We start from the raw sequence: 27,927 nt of genomic DNA on the forward strand, positions 1-27,927 counted from the left end.
TAGAAAAAGTGATGAGCTGAGCAATTTCAGCATAAGGAAAAAAGGAACTAGAGCAGACCCAATCTGAAAAGTAAATCATTAACACAAGCACTTTCTATAGGTGAGTGTTTCATTCTGTGACTAGCTGAATTCTGATTCTTAAAATCAACACAGCAGAACAAAGGGTGTCGTGCTAATGACTGTTCACTTACGTTATAATCATACTTATTCACATATGATTAATGACTAAGTACACAGCGAATCTACAGAACCCGAGGACGTACAGTACCAAGCTGCAATCCCGCTTCATTGTTACCTTGGAGCCTAAAGTACTTGGTATCAGTTTGATTGGATGGTTTCTTTCAATTCTTCAAAATAGAGTAAGAGCTAACTATAACAATTCAATTTACTGAACTTTTAGTTTAATTCTAGGAAAGCTACTATTTTCATCTCAGCAGAACTTGAAGACTCGCATAAGAATGTATTGTGGAGATTATGTGAGTATAATGATCTGTTCTTCGAAATCTTTCAAAACTTCCATAGCTCTTGAGTCGCTGTCAAACATGTTGGGATCTATTTCACTCCACTCGTAGAAATTAATCTCAGAGTGAATTTATTTGTGATTTGGGTCTAACTCTGGGGTTATTTGTAGTACATATGAAGTGTCTGAAATTAAGATTAAAAGATAAAGACTCTCACAATTTTAGATCTTTCGAGACAAAATAATTTGTCTTTTATCTCCTTCTGAGACTGTGAGTTTTCTATACTTGTACTTAGCTGCTACATAAGACACGAAAGTGCATACTACCACCTAACTCTATTAAACATAAAAATGTGAGTTATTCAGAAGTTACTGGTTCATAGCACGATTTTGGTGGGCTTCTATTTTCACAATACGGTCTATAACTGTATAAAGTAAGTGAATGACTTTATAACTTATAAACATTTGGTTTTGTTCACAAGGTGAAAAGTATTCCTAAGCAAAGAAATGCTACCTCTACAAAGCAGAACCACACAGGAAAGCTGCCAATTATTGTTCCTCATCAATAAAATGTAGCAATATTTTAAACGGTTTCATTAGCACTCTGCAAGAAAACAACAGATCATTCTGCAGTATTAAATCTCCATTCTGAAAGCTGCTATAATTATTAGTTCATGACAGCAAAATGTGAAATTGCTTTTGCACCTAGCATACTGATAGTTATGTTCTCTAAGTACTTTCTTTTAATTACTATTAATAGGAATAATGATTCACGTCTCTCAAATGCTTTTTGCATGTGCATTCCCAATAAATTTACTGATAAATACAGAATTTTCTGGAGGATAAACACTTCGTTGCTTTCCTTATTTGAAAATATAACTGCACTAAATATTTCAATCTCATCCATAAGGTATTTTTTGCCATAAAATTATATTGCATATATGTAATACTATTGAATGGGCTTTACTAATGTGTTTGGTCTTCTGCAATTTGGGATCTTGCATGGTTTACTAGACCACTTAAGAATTGAAAAGGGATTTTCTTCTTTGTTTCTTACTTTCTCCTTTAATTACTATGCAACTAATCTATTCCTTATAATTAAAGGAAGACAGGAAGAAGATCTCCATCTGACAACACAGGTAGATCCATTTCAGTTGGAGAAGTCAGGAAGTTCAGTTTCCTCTCTTCTACTAATTTACTGAGACCAATTGTACATAAATAAGCAACACTGCATCTGAATATAGTATGTTGCTTGATATTACTGGTAATACATTATCAAATAACGTATAAAAGAAATTATTTTGCTTTAAAGTCATTAAAATTGGTATTTATTTAAGATTTGTAATAATATCACAATAGTCTGACACCATTATAAAAAACTTAACTGTGTGAGTTATTTAGATCAGCTATTTTAGGCTTAATTAATGTAATAATTATGCGTTAGTCAGCCTTTCAGACCACTTGAGCAGAGAGAGAACTTAAGTTCCTAATTTCAAACTTCTGATGTGCACCAAAATACTCCAAAATAGATGGTGTGAATAACACCTCTCTATTCCCTCTGCTTCTGAACATATAAAGACACACTGATTAGCCTTTTTTTTTGTTTTTTTTTGTAATCACAGATGTAAGAGAGCAAGAAGCAACTGTAGACAATGGGGTCCATTACTGGCCTCAGGAAAGACATCAAAAACTCATTACAGGCTTTCTCTGAAAAGTATTGTGATGGATTCTCAGTTTGGGTAAATATTTATTCTTTATTCCCATTTCCATGTTGTGGGATGGGAATGGAGAAAAACCGGCAGTTTGTATGAGTTAGCTCACTAGGTCCTAACCAGTGGAGGAGACTTCCCTGCTGAGGCACACAGACAGAACAGGACATGTAGTGCAGAGCCCATACAAATGTTCTTCCTGGATGTCTGTTGGCTCTTCAACATAAAGTCAGTCATGGAGCAGTGGCAGCTTTCTCAGTGAGACTCAGCAATAAAACAGAAAAATCACTTGTAGCAAACAGCAAGCAAGAAAGCAGGGCTTACACAAGACTGAGTGGTGAGGCTGTCACATTAATTTCTTGTCTACTCTTTCTAAACAAAACCTTAGATTGAGAAAAGTCTTAACAGCATACTTTAGACTTAAGTATACTTGCAAAGAATCACAAAACATTAATATACCATTATTCAGAAGCATAAGAAACATGAAAAAAAGAAATGGAAGTATTACTTTCAAAATTTACTTGGTTCTTTAAGATTATCTCCTTAATATTTTATGTTACCCTTATTAGTAGTTACATGTGTTATATATGAACAAGATCGAGATGTACAAAATGTGAACAGCAGCAGTTCTGCCAGATGCAGCAATGCAGGATGACATTATCAGAGATTACATACAGAAAATGGCTCCCCACAGTACCACAGAGGTAAAACTACCAAAAATTAGAAAAGATTACATCTGTGACCTCTCTAAAATCCATATACAGGGAAAGAAGAGAGGCTTTGAAGAAAGAATTTTCTATATTTACAAGTACCCTTTCCATTACTGTGTCATATATTATTCAAATGAAGTGTAACACATACAATAAACTCACAGTAAATCAAAATACTCATGACATTTTTATTTAATAAAGTTGCACCCAAAGAATGTCATTGCAAAAGTAGAGCCAGCTTATACCATGTAGTTAGCTAATAAAGCAAGCATTTTATTTTAGTGGATATTCCCTATGGGGAACATTCAGACTAAGGAGTCTAACTGTGTGACTTTTGTTATCAGCAGAATGACTTACTGAACAAATATTATTAGAAGGCTGTTCATACTTTAGATTGCTTTTTCCATCACAAGACTGAATTGCCTGAACTTTACACATAATTGGATAAAAGCAGCCTCAGCTTTTACTGATACTTTTGTTGAACAGCTTATGGCTTTGGTCAGGAAAAGCTGAAGCTTTCTTGCTCTCGCACAGAAGGAAGGTAGAGTGCAAGTATCATTTCTCAGTCTCCTTCCAATCTCTTGTTGGTTTGATTCATTCCACTAACACCACACAAACCTGTTCTTTCTGCATGGCTGTTTCGGAATCAGTTCCTTTCAAAAGAGTTAAATACACATGTGGAGAAACATAGATACATATATGAAGAGCCCACCTGCACCACCTCTTTGGGAAAAAGATGTTTTTTTTGTAGATGAGGGTATATTGATATCAAAAAGAGGATTAAAATCACTGAAGTCAAGAATCCCTGAATCACCTCTGGAGATCTGTCTGCCTCACCTTTAGGTGCTTGGATACTTTGTGAGAAAAAAGCAAAATATTGGTGATTTTCTTCCTACTAAATAATAAGTATCCTTTTCTTTAGGATGCTGCAGAAAAAGACAGTATGAAAACCATTTCTCCATGCTCCCATACAGCGTCTGGTCTAAATTAACCCATAAAAAGGCCAAATTGCTCTCAAAAATAACTTTCCTCACCTGCTCTTTAAAGGCATTTTCTTTGTAATGCAGACAGTCCTGCCACGCTGAATACTGTGCTTGCAAAGAGTGTTCCACCAGAACAGTGTGCCTGTGATGAGGGATGCTAGAATCCAGATACCAAAATTAAAAGTCTTTTACGTTGTGGAATTCTTCTCTCAGTGACCATACCAGGCATTTCCCCTTGGGATTCTTCAGAAAATTTGGCTGCATATTTGTCCATCCATCTGTCCCTATCAGCAACTGAACTTGATACTGAATTTCTATCATATTTGGCAGAGGAATGGCAATCTCTTCTGAAGTTTTCTGAAACCACTTCTCAGTGGAGGTGAGGCATACAAATTCTTTTTCCAGTTAAAAAAAAAACACAGCAGTTTAAACTCAACAGTCATATGTTCTATTTGCCTAGCATTTATTAGGCAAGCAGTACATGCATCCTTTGGACTTAGCCAGGAGATTACTCAGAAAGAACCTGATGGATTTTGAGTGTAGATATTGATTAAAGGAACAAGAAGGGAAAATTACATGCTTTTGTGGTTGGAGGAAGTAGGAACAGAGAGTCAAAAGAACCTGTTAGAAACCAGTTGTTACTAGCCACAGTACTCACAGAACAACTTGTATCACAAAACAACGTATTTCAAAACAACACACCATCCTAATATCCACAAAATCCACATTCTTGCATCCAAACAAAGTAACTGAATGGGACATTGTTTGGTCATCAAAACACTTATATATGCACTTGTGAGGAGGGATATTTGCTAGTGCAGACAACTTGAAGGAAAACTTTATTGTATTCTGTCCATTGTATCTAAGTAATATAAATATATGCAGATCTGGGAAAAGCCAGAGAAGAATGCATGAGTTTCTATAAGGTTCATTATGAAGATCGTGGGAACATGCAGTGTATTAGTAATGAGGATATATGAAGGATATCTGTGCAAGAGAGGAGTTAGGACATTATCCAAGTTTAACCATCATCTTGTGTTAAAACAGAGCTTTACTGACTTTGACAAAGTTCTGTACATTTACACCAACAGTATTTCCTTAAGGCAATATTTAGATATTCCCTCTTTTTTTCTTTTCTTTTTTTTTTTTAATGACTATATTCGCCATGGAAGAGCTGAAATGACCTACCTGCACTGACTCGACTCTGGTTCCAGATGCTTAGAAGTTCAGGTCTGCAACTGCAGTGGATGCTAACATCCCCTTGGGAAGTAACTACATTCCGAAACTGGTGGAATAGTGAACACTTCACTTACCATGGGATCTGCTCTAGATTATTATAAGTCAGACCCACTTAGGAAAAACATTTTTTTAACATGATTAATTTATGACTGGCAAAGATAAACTGACCTGCTATAGCTTCCATACAGACATTATAGCTAGGCTCACTTAATACCATAAACAACAACTTTATTTTCTGTGCAAGTATCAAAGTCTGACACTCCTAACAGTCAAACCTCTTAGGCTCTATGATCATTGTACCTTCACTAGTTCCCCTTTTGGGAAATGAAAATGCATAAATAAATTGCTCATAAAGTTCATAATGGTTTTATACTGACAAAGTACACAATGCTTACCAGTATAACTCAAATAGTTACATTATGTACAGTAGGTGCCAGTGATCACAGACACAAAAGTTAAGTTTTGTGCCTGATCCTGCAAAAAGTTCGTAATTCTTCAAAGTCTATGTCTGAAATTGGTGTACACCCTACAGGATGGGGCCCCAGAGCATAATGCAAGTTTCTGTATTACTCAATCCCGTGCCACTGAGACCAGCAAGTGTTTGATAATGTTTAGAATTTTAAAAATGTTATTGGCAAAATTCCTGCTAACTTGTGGCTTTGAAAGAAATTATAGAATTATTAGATTGAATGGAGGGCTGGTAGGTAATCTAGCTCAGCCTCCTTATCAAAACAGGGTCAATGCTGCATTCAGAACAAGGTGGTAGAGATTTGTCCAGTTCTGTTAATAAAACCTCTGAGGACAGAGGCTCCACAAATTCTTCAGACAACTTCTTCTACTACTTGGTTACCCTCACAGTAAAAAAATATCTTCTTCACATCCAGCTAAAACATTCCCTGGTTTGTTTTATGACTGCTGCCTTTCATTTATCATGTACCTCAGCAAAAAGCCTGGCTTTGATGCTCTTCACACAGGTACTGCAGAGCACCTGCTGGGTCTCCCCAAAGCTGTCTCTTCTCCAGGCTAAGTCAAATTCTCTCCTCACATGGCAAGTGCTCCTGCTCCAGCCTTTTGACCACAGTAGAGACCCTCCAGTGTCCACCAATAAGCTCTCCTTGCTTTACTCAGCAAAGTAAAAAGAGTTTTGCTCATTAAGGGCACAACCCAAAGCTGCCTGAAATCAATAAAAAAGATCTCTACTGACACTAATCATGAGACTTAAAGTTCTGAGACTGTTACGTGGTCCAGAAATGTCTTCCTGCTCTTCTCAATTTTCAAAGATTTCTGTTTACTTCTGAATCATAGTTTTGTTCTACTTGTGTACGTGGGTTGGACAGCACTGTATGTACAGGAATTATATTCTGTGAACATACCCCTAACTCTTCCTCTGACGTCATCAAGACAACTGGCAACACAACTTTCATTGCTTTGCCATAACATGTAATTTCTGCTCACTGCAAACAGCAACATAATGCTCATTTTAAGTGTGAAATTCAGGATCACAAAGTTGATGTGATCATGAATCTTAGATCTTTTCTTCCACACTCTCACCAAGTCTTGCCATCTTTCAGACTTTAGCAGTCTGCATTTCAGCAACCATGTCAATTAATTATTTTGTACTCCAGCAAACCTCTGAATCACTTTTATTTGAAGAAAACAGACACAGAGCATACTTGGCTTCAGTCTGGAGAGATAGTTCTGCCTTGAATTTACTATTAAGTATACAGCAGCTGGTTACAGCTAAGTAATTACAATGGGACTGTCCTGTAGAAGGAAACAGGTATATTAAGCCCAGCGTCACAGAAGGGCCTGCCTTCCCTCCAGATAACGGAAATAGTCCCAGCCTCTTTAATATAAACATGTGTGGGACTTAAAACAGCTTAATGATTAAGGACATATAGGGAAATTGGGATATTTTAGGAGATTTTCTCCTATTAAAAAGTTTCACTCATAAAGCAAATTTCAGCAGACTAAAGCTGAATTAACGTTTATAATTCTGATAAGTTTAACTTTCAAAGTGCCTGCTTTTCTATAAATCAAAGAAACTTAGTCTGTAGACGAAATGCTGGAATTGAATTCTTAACATTATAATCTAGAAGCGCTGAACTACAATTAAACAATAATGACTTTAATTGTCAAATTATTCCTTAAGAAAGGGAGAGATGATGTCAGTGCAATCCTAGCCTTTCTCCCCCTCCTTAAGCCACTGTTCTGCTGATCCTATTCTTCTGAATTCTTTTGTCTTTATTCTATAGCAATCTACTGCTCAAGGTGCAGAACATGCTCCGTACTGATTTTTCTCATAATTTACTACTGCTCTTGCTGGGCACAACAATGATTGGTTTTTATGCTGTTTCTATCTAGGATGGCTTCTGATAAAAGCATGAATTGGGTGCATTGACACACCTCCACTCCTTTTTTTTTTTTTTTTAAGATGATCATCACGGTAATTCTCAATGGTCTGTCTCACAGTAGTTGCCGCCTCATGTTTTCTATTCTGCAGAGGAAGCTGTAGAGATTCTGCAAGCTTTTATTCACTTTGATTTATGATGTGCTCTCTGGTCCTATGAAATATTTCCAACTAATCTTCAGAAGGAGTTATTGTAATGCTCTTGCTGCCTCAAAGCTGTTGGAATCTGGTGATGGTACCAGTGCTTTGGCCTTCCTAATAATTCACCCTAATCGATGGGGAGCTGTTGCTTGAATTACTCAGAACCCAGTTGGACATTTTATTCACTGGAGGGTGTTTAAAGGTTATGTCTTCTCTATGTAGGTAACTTTTTTCTTTCACATAAATTTCATTTGATGTTCAGCATCAGTGGATGCTGCAGATGCAGTGGATATTTGGAAGAATTAAATGTATTTTTAAAACTAAACATTAAATAAGAAAAATCTCATTAAATAAGAAAAAAGGGGAATGCCTTAGCATCCCTGCAGTGACCATCCTGATGGATGTGGAAGAAAAGTCACAAGATCATACTATCCATTTCCCTATGCTTTTTAGAGTTTAAGGGAGAAAAAGATGTGTGAGGAAAACAAAATGGCCATAGACTGGAAACTGGCCATCCTACTGTCAACAGTGCAATATTCTTTCAACAGGTTCTTTTAGATATTCCATGCATAGAGGTTTTATTGTAAAATATCAGATTTACTTGTTTCATGATAAGTAATTTTACTCAGGATTTTCAATCTAGCAGAGGAGTACAAAATGTACTGAAAATACAATACAAATGTAATATTGATGACATCCCCATTCCTTTTTTATGATATGCTCACTGCTACAGTGTTAGGCATCCCCAGTCACTGGAAAGCTAGCTCAAACCCACTGCTCTTTCCCGAATTATTTTGCTAGTTGTTGGGTATTTACACTGTATTGGGCTGAGACACACAAGTGTTGATTCCCCTCATGCTGGTATGGCTAACTTAAGGAGAATTCACACCCTTTTAATGAAGTCAGGTATAAACATTCACACCACCACTTCATCCACTCAACTCTTGATAGCTGTTTATCTAAAATAAAGGCCACCCTCAGTCCCCTTTGTGTTGAGATAAAATCAGCTTTCCTCACAGCATCTGTGGTCAGTCATACCCTGCATTATTCCCGGAGCTTCGTGGGCACACTGCCCTTACCCAGCCCCTCTGAGCCTTGTTCAGTTACAGGAGTTTATGGTCAGTCACAGCTGACTTCAGGGGAAATGAATGAAGTGAAGTAGCAGTACCTGTAACTATGCTCAGGTGTTCAGTCAACACTAAAAATGACCTGCTTCCAAACAGGGCAGTAGGAATCCTCTAATCAAAGATAATGGAAAGGAACAACCTATTCCCATGTAGCTGCTTGCTCCCTGATCAAAATTCAATCTGTCCTAATTTCATTCAGTTACCAAATGCCCCTACTGCTCTGCCCCCTCAGTTTGTGCAGTGATGAACCCCGCTGCTATGTATGCATTTCCTAGACGTGCAAACCCTGTATAATTTGGGGGGAAACATGATTTTGCACCCTGGGCCATACATCCTGGAAGCAGAGCCCCAGCTTTCCCAAAATGACTGCTGTTTTGATGTATTTCCTTGTTTTCCTGAGGAATGTCAAACAGAAGAATGTTGTGACCACAGATGTTTCTAATATGACAAGACTGTAACAAATCTTTGAAAAACAAATTCCTGCCACAACCTCTAAGTTTATCTCTCAGTACAGGAGATTATCGTAAGCATTCTGTCTTGCTCCACAACTTAAAATTACGCCATCTCTTTCATGCTTTTGCTCTCCCCATAAAACTACATCAAAGGGCAGTAGGGCAGTCAGTTGCTCAGAAAATCAACCTCATGGTTTGTGCATTGCTTTTGCAGCAATTTTTTCCTTCTTGCCTGCTGTGTAGCAACCTGTCACCACAGGACAGTAGTGCCACCTGCCGCCATGGCCCTAAGGCCCGGTCCTCTGTGACAGGTGTATAGATTGTCCACCCCAGATTTACTTCAGAGGGGCACAGACAGTACTGCAGCATCCAAGAATCAATCCCTGTCTCCACTGAACTGTCTACCAGTAAATCTCCTTGGCTTTTCTTTCCACAGTAAATATCACACAGCACTCTTAAATTATTTGCTAGTGTACATAGAAGAAAAAGGCTACAACACACAGCAAGTGGTAGGCTATCACTGTGTAATCACACTGAACTCACACCAGCAACGGCTGTGACAGGTTCAGAGAGCACTCACATGGAATGCCAGATAAACTGCTTTCTACCTGTTGTTTAGAGTGCAGGCTCAAAGTCTTTGAATCTCATATCTGTTACTTTCATCCATTTGCATCCTACTATTCTTTATTATTATTCTCATCAAAATGTCTTCTCTTTTGACAACCCTATCGTAACATTTAATAATGTGTTGGGTTTTCAGTTGTTCTATTTTTCCCCTCAAGACTGATGAGCATTTTTGTCTCAGGTACTTCAGGGAGCATAAGTAAGAAAGCCAAATTTATTTATTTTTTTTCTTACTCAGAACACGTATCAATATATATTTTTGATTCTGCATTCTAACAGTTTCTTCTAGCACTTCTTTCCACAGGCATTTTGTTTATTAATAAGCTTTGAGCTGGTTTGTCCAGTTCACCAGGCAAGAGCTCAAGCATTTCTACCTCCTGAGCTGTAGAGAGTGATGACTGAATAATGCCAAATAATGCTAAGAACAGCATTATTTGACATGCTAACAAGGGGGAGGAAATGGAGCCCCACATACCACCTAGCCAAACAGCACTCCAACTCTGTACGGCTGCAAATGGCATGTGCCTAGGAAAATTCTGGTGAGCAAGATCTGAAGAAGTATGGGTACTGTCAGTAACTATGACGTCATGAGGATATAAACTCCCAATTTCTGAAGCTAGTATCTGCAGAGCCCTACCCTAGAGATACGCTAAGTGACAAGTGAAGCCCAGGCTACAGAAACAATTACGCTGACAAAGGAGGATGGGATGGAGCATATATCTTAAGGATGAGTCTGCAATTCATTTTAGATATGACAACATACATCAACCTATAAAAAACTGGCATGGTCTCATCGTCTTCTCTATGGCCAGTATTTATCTCCATATCTCCACAAGATTTTTTTTCCTCATTATTTTCCTGATTGTTTTAATGAGTAAAAAGGCACTATTCATTTTACGTTCAGTTGTAAAAGTAGGTCCTTGTATTTAAATAAGTAAAAGGCAGGAGAATATTTCTCTACTAGTGAGTACTTTCTTCCTTTTGTAAAGGCATATTGCTTTGTTAGTACTTTTTCAAGCGACTTCTTTAAAAATCTTATATTTCTGACCATACGTTCTTTTCTTCACTTAGCCCCTGACAATTTATTGCCCTTACCTTGGCTTGGGGGGTCTAAAGTAATGATAAAATATCTTAAGAAAGTATGTTTTCATTCTAATCTAAAATACTGACTTCTTGCTTGGTGCTTTTTAATTCCTTTGCTAAAATTGCAAGCCAGAAAAGCCTTGATTAGAGACCATACATGAAATCTGTACGTGTATGTCATTACTACAGAAGGCATAACATACAAAAGGCTTTGAAGTGTATGTAAAGCAGGCAAATAAATTAATTAGTGTAACTATTGTAAGTCCTTATTCCAGGAAGTACTAAAGACATAAAATACCTAATTTGTATTTATAAAACATATCCCATTTTTCCTTGAAATGTACATGTCAACAGTGTCATTTTAATCATGTACTGACTGAGACAAGGAGTCATTATAAAAGATAATCTTTATATTTGGTGCATCTTGGAAAGCAGGTAGAACCCTGAGAGGAACTAACGAGGTTAACCAGGGGACAATATAAGGTGACTTTCAAGCTCAGTTATTTTCTTCTGTATACGTATGGGCCTGTGACTCTATTCAAATGAATACATCAGTTCTGTTTATTATTCACAGATTTCTTAAAAATGAAATAAAGTATCACTGAGAATGAAGTGACTGTAATTTAATGAGTTACAAAGAAAAAGAGTGCTGACTTCTACATGGAATATCAGAAAGCTACCTGACATTTTGCAGTAACATCATTTATTTAAAAAAACACTGTATTACACAGAGATTATGTATTATGTATGCATTTAAAAATCACCTATACATTTAATTCATCATTTTCTCACTAGTCCTTTCAAATTAGAAATATCATGAGAAATAAATACTGAAGACTGTCAGGGAAATCATGGATTAACTTTGAAAGATAAAATAGGAATTTTAGGAAAAGTTTGGAAGAGAGGAACAAAAATGTGATTACATTATAGTGAAAAAAAGTTATTTAGAATTAGTTTGGGGATTTTTTTCAGGCCTAACTCATGCTAGGGGTGACTTCCTCAAATATCGTCTGTCTTCCCAGGACTTACTGCAAGTTTAGGTTCTGTTTCATAATTCAAAACTTTCTGCATCCTGTTCCCCATGAAGCAAAGATAATTTAATATTATCATTGTTGGTTTTCAACAGAATCATATATGAAGTGTTACAGATGTAAAACACCTTAGTTAAAGGCTGCTTTCTCCTTTAGCTGACACAAGGAACCATTTTTCCTGCTCCAAATTTTAACCCTGTTATGGATGCCCAGTTGCTAGGAGGAGCCCTACAGGGAATCAGTGAGTATCATGACTAATCCTAACACTTTTGTTGTTGGTGGGGGGGGGATGGGGGTGTTAGAAAGTTCTCAGAAAGTAAAAAGCATTAGGCAAAAGTTCATAAAATTAAAAATGTCACCAAATATCTGTTGATTCTTCAAGGTCACAATAAGACACTGGTGATGTCCAAACAAATAACATATTTGCATTTACAGAAACTAAGAGGTGATTAAGATTAATCTAAAATCTGTACCAACACTTACAGTAATGAATGCTTTGCTGGAGAAAATAAGAAAAAGAAAACAGAATTCTGTGTTATGTCACTACAGTGAAGGCCAAAAAAGGAAAGGTTTGTAATTGTAACTTCAAGAATTAATTATTAGCAGGGACTGTTAAGTCTTTTAATCAGTCATCAAGAAATAAAAATAAATGGAGTAGAAAGTTACAGTATTATATATCACTCAGGAGTAATTTTTGCTTTCAGTCTATGTACCAAGAAAAAAAATTGTTCATCAAAGCATTGTTCTCTTTTTAGATCTTTGTGTTTTCCTGCTCAACACTGTTGGTATTGCTGAGGGTCAGAATATTGATTCCTTTTTTTTTTTACTAGCTGAAACATTTTCCTCACATTAAAATTGGTTCCTGTATCCAAATTTTTATATCCCTTGGGCTTTTCACAAGGTTGTACAGCACCAAATCTTGCACTGTTTTCAGTTTCTTAATGGAATGTAAGGACTCAGACTTTAATGGAAATGTAAGGACTCAGTCAAATGAAGCACAATGAGAATTATTGACCAAGGGGAATCTGAAGTATCTTTCCGATTAAGTTGGCTACAGATGAAAAGTTTTAAACATTTTGCTAAACTTCAAACAGTACTTTTAATGCCACGCCACTTACACAACAATGCAGAAATGATTGTCTTCATTTAATACTGTAAATCCATGTGTGTTAACCTCACTTTTCATTTACCTAACAAAGTCCATGGAACAAAGTTGTAATTTAAAGGACCCCTGGCAAAAGAAAAAGTTCAGCATCAAAGAAGTTTAAGTCTCTATAACCTTTACAGGAACTGACAACCTCACCCTGAATCTTGCACATGACATTCATTCTTGTGAGAATGTTCAGTCCCATACTGTCCCACTGATACCACTGGTACTACACAATAGAATAAAGTTATTTCGGTTTTTAAACCTTTCCTGAATTATTCTTGTCTTTTACTGTAGGATGATATAAACTGTACAGATTCCTAGTGATCATTCTTTTCTAAAAAACATAGTAAGAAATCCTTTGTACAGTTGCAGCAATACTTCCATTTTGTGAGCCTGACAGAAATGAATCAGACTGATGTTAAATCAGTCTTACTAAAAAGCTGATGTAATTGTGGCTAGATGATTCAGAAGAAAGAGAACTCAACCTGCTGCATAATGAAAAAATAGAGACTTCCTCTGCCAGCTTAAAAAATATATATTTATATTCAATGTCCAATTACATTTGTGTCAAAATGAAGCCTGTCAGTTATAGATCATATAATAAAATCTGCCTAAAGAAGCTGTAATAGGAACAGAATGTGTATCTGTAAGACATACATACATGCCCATATAACAATGACTGGTAGAAACTTGAGAGTCTGCTCTACTCCATTCAGATGCTAGCTGATCCCCATGCTTTCCAGCCTAATTCATCTCTGCTGCAAATATGATAAAGTCAATTGATTTACACCTGGAGATATATTTATGCTGGATTTCATTAAAATACTCAGGCATCTGAAATTTTCAAGAGCCAACTTTTGGGACGAAAGAAAATTTTTAAGTTATACAATGGTTTTCAGAGTATGTTTTTTTTTTATAAGCAGTAAATACTAATTCATTATAGAAGTTTAGCAGCATTCTCCTGCCATCAAGCAAAAGATCATAGGTAACCTTCAACAATATGCCCTTGGAAATGGGTGAAAATATTGTATTTTTTAAAAACTTCATAACTTATACAGTTCCTTTGAAAATATGTATCTTTCAGTTTTTCAAATTGTCTGATCATAATTTTTCATTCCCATAAGAGATCCCTAATCCTGAAATGACAATTTATTCAATATCAATAAGGCATACAAGTATGACTTCCCAGGCTCAGCCACAAACTCTGCTAATGTGCCTTGTTCTGAATAGATGAAAGCCTCTATATCTGTTTTATTGATGCTTTCAAAATTCATTGAGCTTCAGAGAGATGGTGATGCACCTGATAATAACAGGCTACTTCACTTTTTGCTAGTATTACTCCAGCAAATGAAAGGTATATAAGCACTGTAAATATCACTGATGTTAGTACATACCAGCAGGATATTAATCCATTTATCTGTTTTTTCAAGAAATAACTTTAATTTTCTTGAACAAAACATGAATAATCACGAATGTAAGTATGTAACAACACTTTGCTAATTTAGAGTCTGTTTCGTGTTTCCATTACAGGTTGTGAAAAAGATGTGTTGATTGATATCCTCACACAGCGCTGCAATTCACAGCGGCTTATGATTGCTGAGGCGTACAGAGACATGTACGGCAGGGTATGACACAGCGCTTTGTACTTTCATTACTTCTGTCTCTCCTGTATCCAGTGCAGTTGCTCAGCCCTTCTCTCAAGTCAATCACTGGAACCAAAAGCCTGTCAGGCAGCTGGCTGACACCAACAGACTGGCACACAACTTTGCTCATGTAACTACTGATACCTCTGAAAGTTTCATATTGTCATCTATATAACAGCAGAAGTACATCTGCCACTCACAAAGTTAAATAAAGGGGACATGAACAGTTCCTAGTTCATTCTCCTCCTTTATTGACCAAAGCAGAATTTCTGGACAGACTTATTTCTTTGTCTATATGCTTTTGCAGGGTTCTGCATTACTTCTTAAAGTTTTTTGGAATACACAGTAAAGTAGTATTGCATTTGGGTTGAAACACCAAAGAGAAACACCATACCAGCAATTACAAGTAGTTGTATCTGATGCACTGGTTTATATTCTTATCTCAAGCACCAACATTCTCAGACCTCATACCATGTAATTCTATTCATAATCTAAGCACAATACTTGTCTGAGCTGCTTAATGTTAAATTTATGAATCTCTAAAAGGTGTTTCAAAAAATTTAGAATCGTAGAAACATAGAATGGTTAGGATTGAAAAGGACCTTAAGATCATCTAGCTCCAACCCCGCTGCCATGGGCAGGGACACCTCACACTAGACCATGTCACCCAAGGCTCTGTCCAACCTGGACTTGAACACTGCCAGAGATCTACCATTTCTTCAGGCAGCCTGTTCCAGGGCCTCACCACCCTTACAGAAAAGAACTTCTTCCTTATTTCTAACTTCTCCTGTTTCAGTTTAAACCCATTACCCCTTGTCCTGTCGCTACAGTCCCTAATGAAGAGTCCCTCCCCAGCACCCTTGTAGGCCCCCTTCAGATACAGGAAGGCTGCTACGAGGTCTCCACGCAGCCTTCTCTTCTCCAGGCTGAACATCCCCAACTTTCTCACCCTATCTTCATACAGGAGGTGCTGCAGTCCCCTGATCATCCTCGTGGCCCTCCTCTGGACTTGTTCCAGCAGTTCCATGTCCTTTTTATGTCGAGGACACCAGAACTGCACACAACACTAAGCAGACTAAAGGGGCAGGATCACCTCCTTCAACCTGCTGGTCACGCTCCTTTTGATGCAGCCCAGGATATGGTTGGCTTTCTGGGCTGCAAGCGCACACTGCGGCTCATGTTCATTTTCTCATCGACCAACACCCCCAAGTCCTTCTCTGCAGGGCTGCTCTGAATCTCTTCTCTGCCCAACTTGTGGCTGTGCCTGGGATTGCTCCAACTCAGGTGTAGGACCTTGCACTTGTCATGGTTAAACTTCATGAGGTTGGCATCAGCCCACCTCACAAGCGTGTCGAGGTCCCTCTGGATGGCATTCCTTCCCTCCAGCGTATCAACCGAATCACACAGCTTGGTGTCATCAGCAGACTTGCTGAGGGCGCACTCAATCCCACTGCCCATGTCACCAACAAAGATGTCACCAAAAGACCACTGAGGGACACAAGTTATTACTGGTCAATTAATGGGTATTGAGCCATTGACCGTAACTCTTTGCGTGAGGCCATCCTGGCCAGACTCAATTCTGACTGGGCCTTAGCTTTCCTGACCTGATTCCTAGCTTTCCAGACAACGTCCCTGTATTCTTCCCAGCTTGTCTGTCCTCCCTTCCACCTTCCATAAGCTTCTTTCAAGACATAAAAAGACAGCTTTTTTAAAAAAAAAGAACCAAAACAAACCCCCCCAAAAATTACCCATATTTACTATATATAAAAACATACACAGAGATAGTTATCCTCATTCTATTTTAGATCTACTATTGCTAACTAAATGAATTTGGGAATGTTAAAATGCCTGCATTTTCCTCAGTTACCTCAGCTATATAAGGACAAAATAAGTATATAAGGACAAAAATAACAGCAACACCTTTTGTAAAATCCCTGTGAAATCTAGCGATGAAAAGTGCTGTATTGGAAAGGTAAAGAAAATGCTCTGATTAAATTGACCAGACATGCCCTTCCCCTCACAGAAGACAGCCAAAATTAAAAAAAAAAAAAATCCAACTTTTTTCTTCTCCTGAAGACTGAAAACCTAATGGCTCACTGGAAAATGCTTTGAAGGTCAGTGTATAGTTGCCACTGAATCCATCAGCATGAGTGAGGACAGTGAGTCTGCAGAAATACTACCGTGTAGCCATCAGCCTTAGAGTTAACTAGAAATGGATCATTCACAAACTCCACAGTAACTGCTGATGTGGTAGCGTGTTACACCATTTGTCTGTTCACCAGTTGAACGGTGTATTTTCTTTTTTGGATAGCTGAGCAGTTTTCTAGGATGGGATGTGTCTTGCCCTGACCTGCTGCAGTTTACACTTCAGAAGACAGTTTAGCACACACTGGTGATAGCATTTTACTGGCTGTAATCCATATTACGGGACACACTGCATTGGGCAAATGTGCCATTTGGCAGTCCCAGTTTATGAGTGGCAAACTCTGCACAACAGAGAAGACACAGCTATGCAGTAACAACTATAGCATTCTCAGTTTCATCTACGGTAAACCTGTCAGTTCAATCCTAAACCCTCTTTAATTTCAATTCAGTCTACTCAATATGGTTGCTACTGTTCTCATTCATTTGACAAATGTAAAGCGTGACACGTCAGAATTAGAAATAAATATAGAAAAAGAAAGTAAAACCCTGAACTGGCCTTAAGATTTCTTCTTACAATTAGTCTTCCAGGCTCTCTACAACAGAGATGGTTAGGAAATGTTACTAATGACAACTTAGTTCTCTTATTTTTCAGTATTTCCCTTAGTTCCGATTGCAGGAGTAATTTTTAACTATTACTAATCCATCTTCCCACAGGCATGTAGTCAGAAGTAAAGTCTTAATGAATTAATTTCTATTTCATGTGTGATTTAGTGGCTGTCAAATGCATCCAATGTGCTTTCACTGAAGACTGCGTATGTTTCTTCATCATAAATTCAATTTTTAATGTGGATATGTCCCCATGCATTGCTGTTCTAGCTACTAATTTAATTATATTCAGATATGTATCAAAACCAAATTACAGGCTTGAAAAAGCTGCAGCTCCGAAAACAATAGTTTCTATAATGGGAACTGTTTCTGGTACGCCTTTAAATTCAGACTTAGGTCCAAAAATATCTGACAGCTGCCTAGCACCGTATGCAAGATACATAAAAAAAAATTAGTGCACAAGTATCCTCTTAATCAGAAACTGTAACAGTGTAACTAACAAGCTTTGGCATTTGCACTGTTTTGAAGGATGCTATTGGGAAAGGGGAGAGTGAGAAGGAAACTCCCATCCATTACTCAGGTACCTGGCAAGCAAGTGCCGAGACACACGCCGGGGAAGAAGAGGGTTCCTTTTTATTACTTCAGCATCTGTCACAAGGTGTGAATTCACTTTGAGTGTAATATACACACAAACTGGAGCACATAACCAGTAATCCAAAGCAGGTGTTTTTATGTATTAGAAGCAATATGGATGATTTAAATTATTCACATAGTAGATAACACTGAAAAAGGCACAAGAAACTGCCTGTGTTCATGGGATTTGAATTCCAAAGGTGCTTTGCTCCCACGGATTCACACAGGGAATGTGCCAAGGGAGCTGCAGATGCTTTGCAGTGGTATTCAAGCTCACAAGCCTTTAAGTAGTAGTAGCACTTAAAGCCCTGAATTTTCTTCTGTCTTCTAATGAACAAAAAAAATCAACAATCCTATATGGTCTGCTAGCTTGTGTATCTATTGTCATCTCATCCATACTATTAGAAGAAGCAGGTACTATTTAAAAGAATATCTTTCTTACTTAATTTTAGCCAGAATTAATCTTCAATAGTTCATCTTTATTCATTTGCAGAGAAAATCACAGATACATTTTTAAAGTTGTCCTAATCAAGTGTGACTACTGAAATAATCCTGTCTATGCCTTTTCTTTTTATTTTCAAGGATCTGATAACGGACCTAAAGGAGAATCTCTCTCATCACCTGAAAGAAGTCATGGTTGGCTTGATGTATCCACCTGCCTCCTATGATGCCCACGAGCTCTGGCATGCCTTGAAGGTACCTGTCAAATTCAGTGTTTCTTAAGAGTCTCAGTCACTAATTATAGTACTGAACAGGTTAAATTGATTTTATTTTTTTTTTACATTCAAACAGTTGATAAACAGCTGGAAGTTAATACACTAGATAGTGTACTACTACATAGTACTCTAGGTCATCAGAAATACAGTGCTATATGAAGTTTATTCAACAGTATGCTAAAACCACCATCAATAATAAATACCCTTGTCATGTAATAAATACAACCAATTTAATACCCATGGTAAACTCAGTAACTGAAGAAATATTTATACAGGGAAAAAGCCCTGATCCTGCAAGCATGTATGTACGTCACAAACAAAATTAATTGGAGAAACACCTCAAAAAAGAAAACTTTTTTTCTTGTCCTTCAGACACTTAAACCAACGCACTTTTTAGGACTACTGCTTCATTTTTAATTGTGGTTGGCATTAAAGAATTGTGAAATATCATTAGTAGCACTGCAGGCAGGATTTTTATTAAAACTATTGACAAGATTGCTAAAGTTATATTTTTCTAAATGTAGCTCAAAGTTAAACTTTCTTATCTTGATTTTAACTTTCTATCTTGACCTGGATTTATACAGCCAAAGTGAAAAACAGGCCATGTGTGTCTCCAGGCTCAGGCCCAATGTCATGTTCTCCCCATTATCCTAAACACAGAATACTCACCAACACCACACCTGTGCATATTAGAAGCAGCATATCTTGTGTCAATTCAAGTTTATAAAATTAACTCAAATTTTGTGGGAAAATACAGTGATTTGCAGCTCTGCATACATGGCCATACTGCTTACCTTAAATAACAAGTTCTGCAGTAGACATAGAGTCCATTAATATTTCTAAAAAAATAAAAATAAAATTAAAAAAAAAAAAAGCAAAACATAATAGTTGTGCTCATATCAACTTCAGATTGCCTGAACACTTGCTTGCTGGGGATATATGCTCAATCTTTGCATCTGATTTCTTTCAAATTCTTACTAAAGTTCTAAAATTCTACCTATTATGTTTCTGCCAACACCAGTCTTGCTTCATTCCCCTCGTTAATCTACATGCTGAAATTCAGATCAAGTAGGTATATATTTTAAATACAGGGCTCTATTATTCATCTGAAGTCATTTTCTATTTAAACAGGTAGACTATGCAAAAAGTACACCCTGCTTTGCTCCAACAGAAACTGCTTTTAATTGTTTTGTTACTTCTGATAAGCACAGTACTGCTGTCTTCTAAAAGCTGTGGTTTCTGCTAACAACTTTTCATACTTAATTCTTTCCACACAGGGAGTAGACACAGAAGAAAAATGCCTAATTGATATATTAGCCTCAAGAACAAATATGGAGATCTTCCAGCTGAAAGAAGCCTACTTAATGCGTAAAGTGACTTACAAGTGCAAAGTAGTAGTTATACTATGTGTTCTCCCAGAGTATTAGCACATATGAAGGAATTGAACTACAAAAATGATTTCTCAGTACTAACTTGTTCCCTTCCTCCCGTAACTATATTCAAAAGGCTGGAGCAGAATGTTTTAATTTGAAAATACACCATGGGATTTTGAGGTGTATTGCTGCCTATGACATTTGAAATACTCTGAAGACACATTTGGGGCTTTTCAGAGACTTCTGCATACCTTATTCAAAAAAAAGTACAGTACCTGTTTTCCTTCCAAAAGTCCTTACTCAGGCTGGATGCTCCACTCACCTGCCTTGATGAAACATTTGAGTATCCTGCCACCACACAGCACCCATGGGTGGGTGGAGAGGTGAGGCAGAGCACAGGCTAAGGCCCCCCAGCAGGCAGAAGCACCTGGCAGGGCCCAGACTGACCTAGCTCCATGTAGAACCTGCTTTGGGTTACTGTGGAACAATCACCACAGAAAATGGACAAGTATTTGCACCCTATTTATTTCTCCTTTGTTTGCTAGATTAGTGCTATTCAGAATATGTTCATTTGTGATGTAGATTATATGTTTTTTGGTTCACCCTAGAATATAATAATGATCTTCAACAAGATATTGATTCTGAGACTTCAGGCCACTTCAGAGATACACTCATGAACCTTGCTCAGGTACCGTAAGAACAAGTAGTATACTTGCATTTCTAAAAAATTCATAACTTTTGATAATATTTAAGAAGTCTTAAATTTTAAGGTGACTGTGGTTACAGCTAGTTCAATAGGGCTACACTTTTGAACAAAAAAGTGGAAAGCAAAAGAAGAAGAGAACTTGAATTCCTTCTTCTACTTTGACTTTTGCTTTCAGATGGAGGCAAAGGTCAACAGACTATTTTATTGAGTAAGTCCCTGGATATTCAACTGCTGGCCCTCTGCTCAACCTGTCTCATCTCAAAAGGAGTCTGTGTGCATGTACAAATGAGCTTCTCATTTTTAAAGACCACTTTTCTCCATTGTTAGGATATACAGTTCATAATTCAGTCTAGGCATTATGTAAAAAAGGAGATATATCCACATTTGACTATGAAAGTAAGCGTTAAATAGTTTTTTAAAACATTATGTTCTTTGTGTTACTGCATATGCTAAATCACAATACTTTTGCATGGAGGCAAATTCTCACTACCAACACACCAACTCTGGCAGTTACCAACTTGGGAGTATTATATTACAATGCTGGTCAACTTTGTCAGATACTGAGTTCCCATTCTCACTATAGTCACTGTGCTCATTATATTAAAAGTCCTTTTTAAACAAAAGTATAGTGACAAAAAAAGACTGCCAGGAGATAACAGCATACACAAGGTATAGCATAATATATATGTCTGGGGAAAACAGTAAGACCTGAAATAGCAGCAGACTTTACTGAGATAGAGAGATAAAGCGCAAATGTTTCAAACGTAGAAACTATAAACAGGAAGCATTTATTTTCTAATGTTGGATGTTTTTTCCCCCCAATAATGAAAATTTATCCCTGCTTAAACATGAAGAGCTACAGGTTAAGCAACCTCACTTCTCATGTATATTAAATAAATGAGACACATTTTACTCATCAAAAGAACACATTTAAATTATCTGGGACTACATTATTAGTCCTTATTTTCTTACAGCACAAATACTGATGAAGAGGTCTGGGGCAACTCTGATAAGAAATAATCAGTGAATGGCAAATGTTACTCTTACCCTTGTTTTCCCCTCATAGTTATATATTACAGTAAACAATATAACATCAGTAATACTGGAAATGGTGATGGGATGGGCGTGGTAAAGTAAAAGCTCATTTACAATGGGACTAAAAAAGGGTTAGGCTTACCCACTTCCTCCATTTCTTCTACTCATAAGACCATGGGTCATTCCAGAGTTCCTCTTCTTGAAGGAAGCAAAGATACCACACCACAACTTGAAGGTATTTTCTACAGTTACAAATTCAACCACTGAATATACTGATCCAATCTAAAAGCCCATATGTGTATCTTTTTTCCCCCCAGGGAACAAGGATGGAAGGTTATGCAGATCCTTCTACAGCTGCTCAGGATGCAATGGTAAACATGTGCTCCTCTCAAAAAAAAAAAAAAAAATTATGAATGTTGAAGTGATTTAGGACTTACTTAAAATCTTCTGCATTTGTTTCCCTTTTCCCTATGTTAGATTCTATGGGAAGCATGTCAGCGAAAAACAGGCGAACATAAAAACATGCTGCAAATGATTCTCTGCAACAAGAGCTACCAGCAGTTGTGGATGGGTAATCCAGCAGTTCAGCTGTTTGAACAAAAGAGTGGAAAGGAAAAATCTCACTATCTATCTAGTAAAACTACAGTTTACACACCAAGAAGCTCAGTATGCAGCAGGGTATTAGCCTGAAACCTAAGTGCGAACTGTTGGAGTTCCCAAACTCCCACTGATACTAATGGGACTTTGGAAGTAATGCAAAATTCTGAAACTTAGCCTGATGACTACAGACAGCTGTAGATAGGACAGACATTGGGATGCCCAGTAACAGAGAGAAGAATGCATGACTAAAGAAAAGCATATGCTATGCCTGCACTGAGTTTACACGCAGCATGATGAGGCAGATTTTTCTTATGTTCTTCATAAGTAACTCTGTTATGAGGGAAAACACCTTGGGAGAGGCAGTTGGAGTATCTTCAACAAATGTTTGTACGTGAAAACACGTTACTGTGTTGTAGCTTCTCCCTGGAAGTTTCAAAGAAGTTTTTGATGGAAGCACTTCAGGGTCCACATCTGCTCTGTTGTAACAAACATACACACAGAAACAGAAGCATAATGGAACATTTTTATTTAAAATAAGTAATCAGACATAATTACAGATTGCAAGAAATTTATGTGAGATCATCCAGATCTTCCACTGTAGAAAAGAAACCTGTTGTACCTGGTTGGTGGCAAAAAGTCTTTTGCTCTGCAGTGGAAAAATAGTCTGTTTATCACTATGCAGCCAGATCTATTTCTTATGTCAACTTCTAACAGTAGCTTAGAACTACATTGCTGTCATGGATCAACAACTTAATTCTGTCATGATCTGCTCTCTTTCTGCAACAGTGATTTGAGGGCTCTGCATGTAATATAATCCTCCGTAAGCTTTCTAGTAAACAGTGAGTTGAAAATTTTCCCCCTTTCCTAAAGGAGAAAGCAAGCCCTGTATATTTGTGTGTCTGGATACCTGCATTATGCCAATTTTAGCCAACCTGAGCAAGGAAGTTGTCTTAATGACATGACATTCTTACAAGTTTAGTAAACAGAGGTTGCTAGAGAGAGAATTTATTGAAGCCCCCAGTGAAACAGAGGCTTTGGCATGCACTCATTGTATACTGGAGAACCCAGAGAGAGAATGTTGTGGAAGGCAGGTTTCAGGCTATTTATTTAGATTGCCTCACCTGGGAGTATAAGCCTAATGAAACACTGAGAATAAACCGTGTGCGTGTGTGTGTGTGTGTGTGTGTATGTATGTGTATATATATATATATATATATATATAACTCCATAGTTATAATACTGGGGGTAAGAAGGAAAACAAAAGCAAGCTGATCATTACTAATAAACTAGAATAAAGCAAGATTATTTTTTTTTCCCCCCAAGTTTTCCAGGAGTTCCAAAGTATCTCTGGGCAAGACATCGTAGATGCCATTAATGAATGTTATGATGGATACTTTCAAGAATTACTGGTTGCAATAGGTAACGTAAAAATATTCTTTTACACCAGCAGTAATATCTTAAAATCTAGTATGGTATCTCTGATGTATTAAATGTATTTTTTTCTGATCTTTTTATTCACTTTAATATATTGTGTAACAGATTTCCATAGATCATTAGAAAGGAATATGTGAACTATTTTTCCACGTTTGTGTAAATCTGAAAACATATATGTGCAGCACTAGCTTCACACTGAGCAGAACTGGTATCTGCTATTTGATTACAAATTGTGTGATTGATCATAACTGCATAACCAACTGAATCTACACATTAAATAAACTGGCAAAGTTTTCAGGACTTCAGTGGTATATAAAAAAGTTCCAAGCTTTATGTGCCTTTGTTTTCCATTTATAGAATAATGATAATATTTCTACAAAGACATCATGTGAGTATATTCACTGATACTTAGTAAGTCCCTTGATGCAACAGCAATGGACACCCACCCAAAATAAATACCAGAGGTTTAAAATCACAAATGTAGTTATGTTTGTGAAGACAGGTAAATGATTTTAAGATGAGTCATGGACAACACTACCCAGCTTTGTTCTGACTATTATTAATGAACTAGAACAAAGCAAGATTTTCTTTTTCCCCAAGTTTTCCAGGAATTACAAAATATCTCTGGACATGACATCATAGATGCCCAAAACAAACAGAAATTGTTTTATAATAATCTAATGTTTACTTGTTGCAACTGTTCCCTCCTAGTTCTCTGTGTTCGTGACAAGCCTGCCTACTTTGCTTACAGGCTTCATAATGCAATCCATGTAAGTAGTCTTTCTTCTTCACCTATCACATAAATTAGCTTCCCTATCTTTATGTCTGGTTGATTATTCTTAAGAACTTACAAATCAGACCAATCAATCTTTAAGGTGTGATTGTGTGCTTTAAAACTATTGTTGCACACATAAATTTCAAAGCAGCAGTGCCTAAGCAACAGTTAGGATGTAACAGTAACAATAAAAGTTTAAATATTTAGATTCCTTAAAAAAGGTGTGTGGTAACTTTGTCCTCTTTTTTTCTGACTTGAAAACCTTTCTTTTCTATGGATTATATCTCCCCCTGCTGTGCAGAACTCAAAGTGCACTTTTCTTACTACACAATTTTTGTCTCTAGTTTTCAAAAGTATCACTAAAAATCAAATCATAAATTAATGTTACATAAACAAAATTGGTCATACTTTCTTCTGGGACTCAATGTCCCAGGTTCTTTTCATGTGTATGTGCTAACATACTAAAACAAATGAGAGAGAAGAAGAAACGTGGGTAAATGCAAAGAAACACCTACAAATTCTTCTTATTAAAGGCCACTGAAGACATTCTCTTTTTTTTTGTTTTGTTTTTGTTTGGGTTTTTTTTTTATTCACTAGTGAAAATAATGAGGCATTATGTTACATAAAATTAAAGTATACTTTGTGAAGGCTAATCTTTTAAGTGTATAGGCCATAATGCTTTATAAGACAGATTTAACATAGGCATCAAATATGTATGGAATTCTCTATATGCAGCTTTTTAACACTTTTTTTTTTTTTTTTTGAGAACAGGATTTCAGAATCAATGGCTGTTGATAAAACTACGATTTAGTTTTAAACGATGCAAACCGTTCGTCAGTTGCCCAAACCCTAAATCTTTTTCTTATGACTTTCATTGTCACTAGATGTCTCTATTCTCCACAGTTACAGTATGAAAAATTATTTGGACACAGTTAATATAAAACATAGCTGAATACAAGCCATGTAAATTCTAAATCACTGGTTTAAAATCTGCATTCACATTTGCCAGCAGTTGTGAGCTAGATTACTGGCTTTCAGTATAGTTTGAATGGACTGCACAACGACAGTCACAACAGCTGCCTACAAACAGAGTACCTAAGACTATTGACAACAGTTCATAAGGTGTTCCTGTTCAAAAGTTTCAATTCATGGTCAAATCACTGATATGTGGTGAATCTCTGTTATCCAGGAACATGAATTATATTATTTGAGTATGTGAAAACTCTGTAGGATAAAACCTTTGAATGCTTAGACTCTTTCTTGGATCTCTTTATGGATAGCCTAACTAATTGGCTTATGTATTAGCTATTAATATGAGCATATATAGATAGGCAAACACATATTGTCCAACTGCCAAGTATGCTCTCATCTTTTCTTTCTAGGATTTTGGGTTTCACAATAAAACAGTTATAAGGATTCTTATTGCCAGGAGTGAGATTGACCTGATGACCATACGACAGCGATACAAAGAGAGATACGGGAAATCACTCTTTCATGACATTAAAGTAAGTTTTTAAACACCTTTGAGTATACTCAGCAATGGCACCACACAGGCTGTGCCAAGCCCTACCACAAAAATACAGAGGGTTAATCTCCCTTCCATCACTCAGTTTACAAAAAAAATAAAAAAAAAGAGCAATGGGTAAAAAAAAATAGTTTATCTTAGAATCATAGAATAGTTAGGGTTGGAAAGGACCTTAAGATCATCTAGTTACAACCCTCCTGTCACAGGCTGGGACACCTCACTCTAAAACATGCCACCCATCTTCTCAGTGCCTGAAGCTGACTTCAGTCAGGGCACAGTGAATTCTCAACTTACTCTCATTCTGTGTGATTTTGTCCCTCCCCTATAGCAAGAGGAGGATATAAACAGGGTAGGAGAGTATATGTTGAGGAGTAGCCTGCATTAATAGTTTCTACACTACTTGGTACCACCTTCTTTCACACAGTCTGATAAAGTTTGTTTGAGATCACTTTTGTCCAAAACTGAGATAAAAATCTGCATTTATGTAGTCTTAATCTTTAGAAGAATTATTCCTCTTGTACTCTTGCTATGACACTGTTTAATTGTACAAAAATGACCCTTGCTAAGACATTTTACCTTTTTTATGTTGCTCTAATCCAACTGTAAGCGTTCAGTAGCTCTAAGAAATTGCTTGTGATGTTTTGGTATTGAACTTGAGAAGCATTAAACAGATTTGCTCCTACCTTTCAGAGGCAGGATGCCTCTAGGTGGCCAAGCAGACAAAGCCCAAGGTATGTGAAATTAAAAACAATCTTAGCCTGGAATTCTTGGGAAAACAGTGCAGTATTTTACAAAACCCCACATCATCAGTCTAGTCCTTGTCACACACCAAGAAAATTAAGAAAACATACAGTTACAGAAATGTTCCTTTTTTTTTCTTGCAGCATTTTGCTTCAGGGCATTATGAGAGTGCTTTACTTGCCATATGTGCTGGTGATGCTGAAGATTACTAAAGAAGATGAACTTTGAAGACTGTATAAATCTATTCTAAATAGAAACTGAAGCTATTCATAACACACTAACTGTAAGAGATCCCTATTCTGTTTCTAAAAAATGAGAACAGAGTAGTTCTGATTTTTTTTAAACAGAAAAAATCACTGCTATACATTTGCTAATATTAGATCTTTCTTGAGATAGGAAAAAATGTTGGCAGGATCATGATTCTTATCTCCGGTTCTGATGAATATTTCTGTTTCTATGATTAATGTAAATTAATGAAGCAAGAATTAAAATAACTGCATGTACAAGTATGTTTATCATTTAGTCTCACAACTTCCCAAACTTTACATGACAATAGTCTCTGGAAGAACCTACTCACTTCCACACTGAAGAAAAGCTTTGTTTTACTTACTTTTAGCAACACAATTTCTCCCTTTAAGTAATTTCTTTCACGCTTCTTATACCTCATGTTTTATCCTCTTAAATATTTAGTTACTATCAAACTAAGAACCTACCCCATTCTATTGAGAGTGCTTTTGTATTCACATAGTTACTAACATTTCCTTCTTTCCATTTGAAACTAAAGAAAATATTGAAATCAAGTATGCCAAACAATTCTTTATTTAGTGCCACTCTGGAAACCCCTGGAAGAGGAAGCATTATATAGCTTTGAGAGAA

At 36.8% G+C, this 27,927-nt stretch overlaps 3 protein-coding genes and 1 long non-coding RNA gene across 4 annotated transcripts in view; 2 read left to right on the forward strand and 2 right to left on the reverse strand.

Annotated features, from left to right (window-relative positions):
• The window catches only part of DDX60 (DExD/H-box helicase 60), a 305,952-nt gene that overhangs the window by 220,031 nt on the left and 57,994 nt on the right, over positions 1–27,927 (reverse strand). The gene's annotated exons all lie outside the window — the stretch shown is intronic.
• Positions 1–27,927, forward strand: part of LOC134161556 (uncharacterized) — a 49,839-nt gene that overhangs the window by 11,339 nt on the left and 10,573 nt on the right. The window lies entirely within an intron of this gene.
• Positions 342–27,554, forward strand: ANXA10 (annexin A10). The gene is made up of 12 exons (XM_062614350.1): positions 342–476; positions 12,126–12,210; positions 14,650–14,744; positions 18,729–18,842; positions 20,140–20,230; positions 20,844–20,923; positions 22,294–22,347; positions 22,454–22,547; positions 23,900–23,995; positions 24,722–24,780; positions 26,168–26,290; positions 27,195–27,554. Exons 1-12 carry the CDS (start codon positions 459–461, stop codon positions 27,261–27,263), a joined length of 978 nt encoding a protein of 325 aa, XP_062470334.1. The 5' UTR covers positions 342–458; the 3' UTR covers positions 27,264–27,554.
• LOC134161521 (uncharacterized) lies at positions 18,281–27,263 on the reverse strand. Its single transcript, XR_009964016.1, has 3 exons — positions 26,994–27,263; positions 22,119–22,358; positions 18,281–20,712 (listed from the first exon to the last, which is right to left on the reverse strand). It is a non-coding gene; the product is annotated as an uncharacterized LOC134161521 (long non-coding RNA).

Source organism: Pezoporus occidentalis, unplaced genomic scaffold, assembly GCF_034315485.1.
Source record: "Pezoporus occidentalis ecotype Australia unplaced genomic scaffold, CSIRO_AGI_Poc_V1 ctg1, whole genome shotgun sequence".
Classification (NCBI taxonomy): Eukaryota; Metazoa; Chordata; class Aves; order Psittaciformes; family Psittacidae; genus Pezoporus; species Pezoporus occidentalis.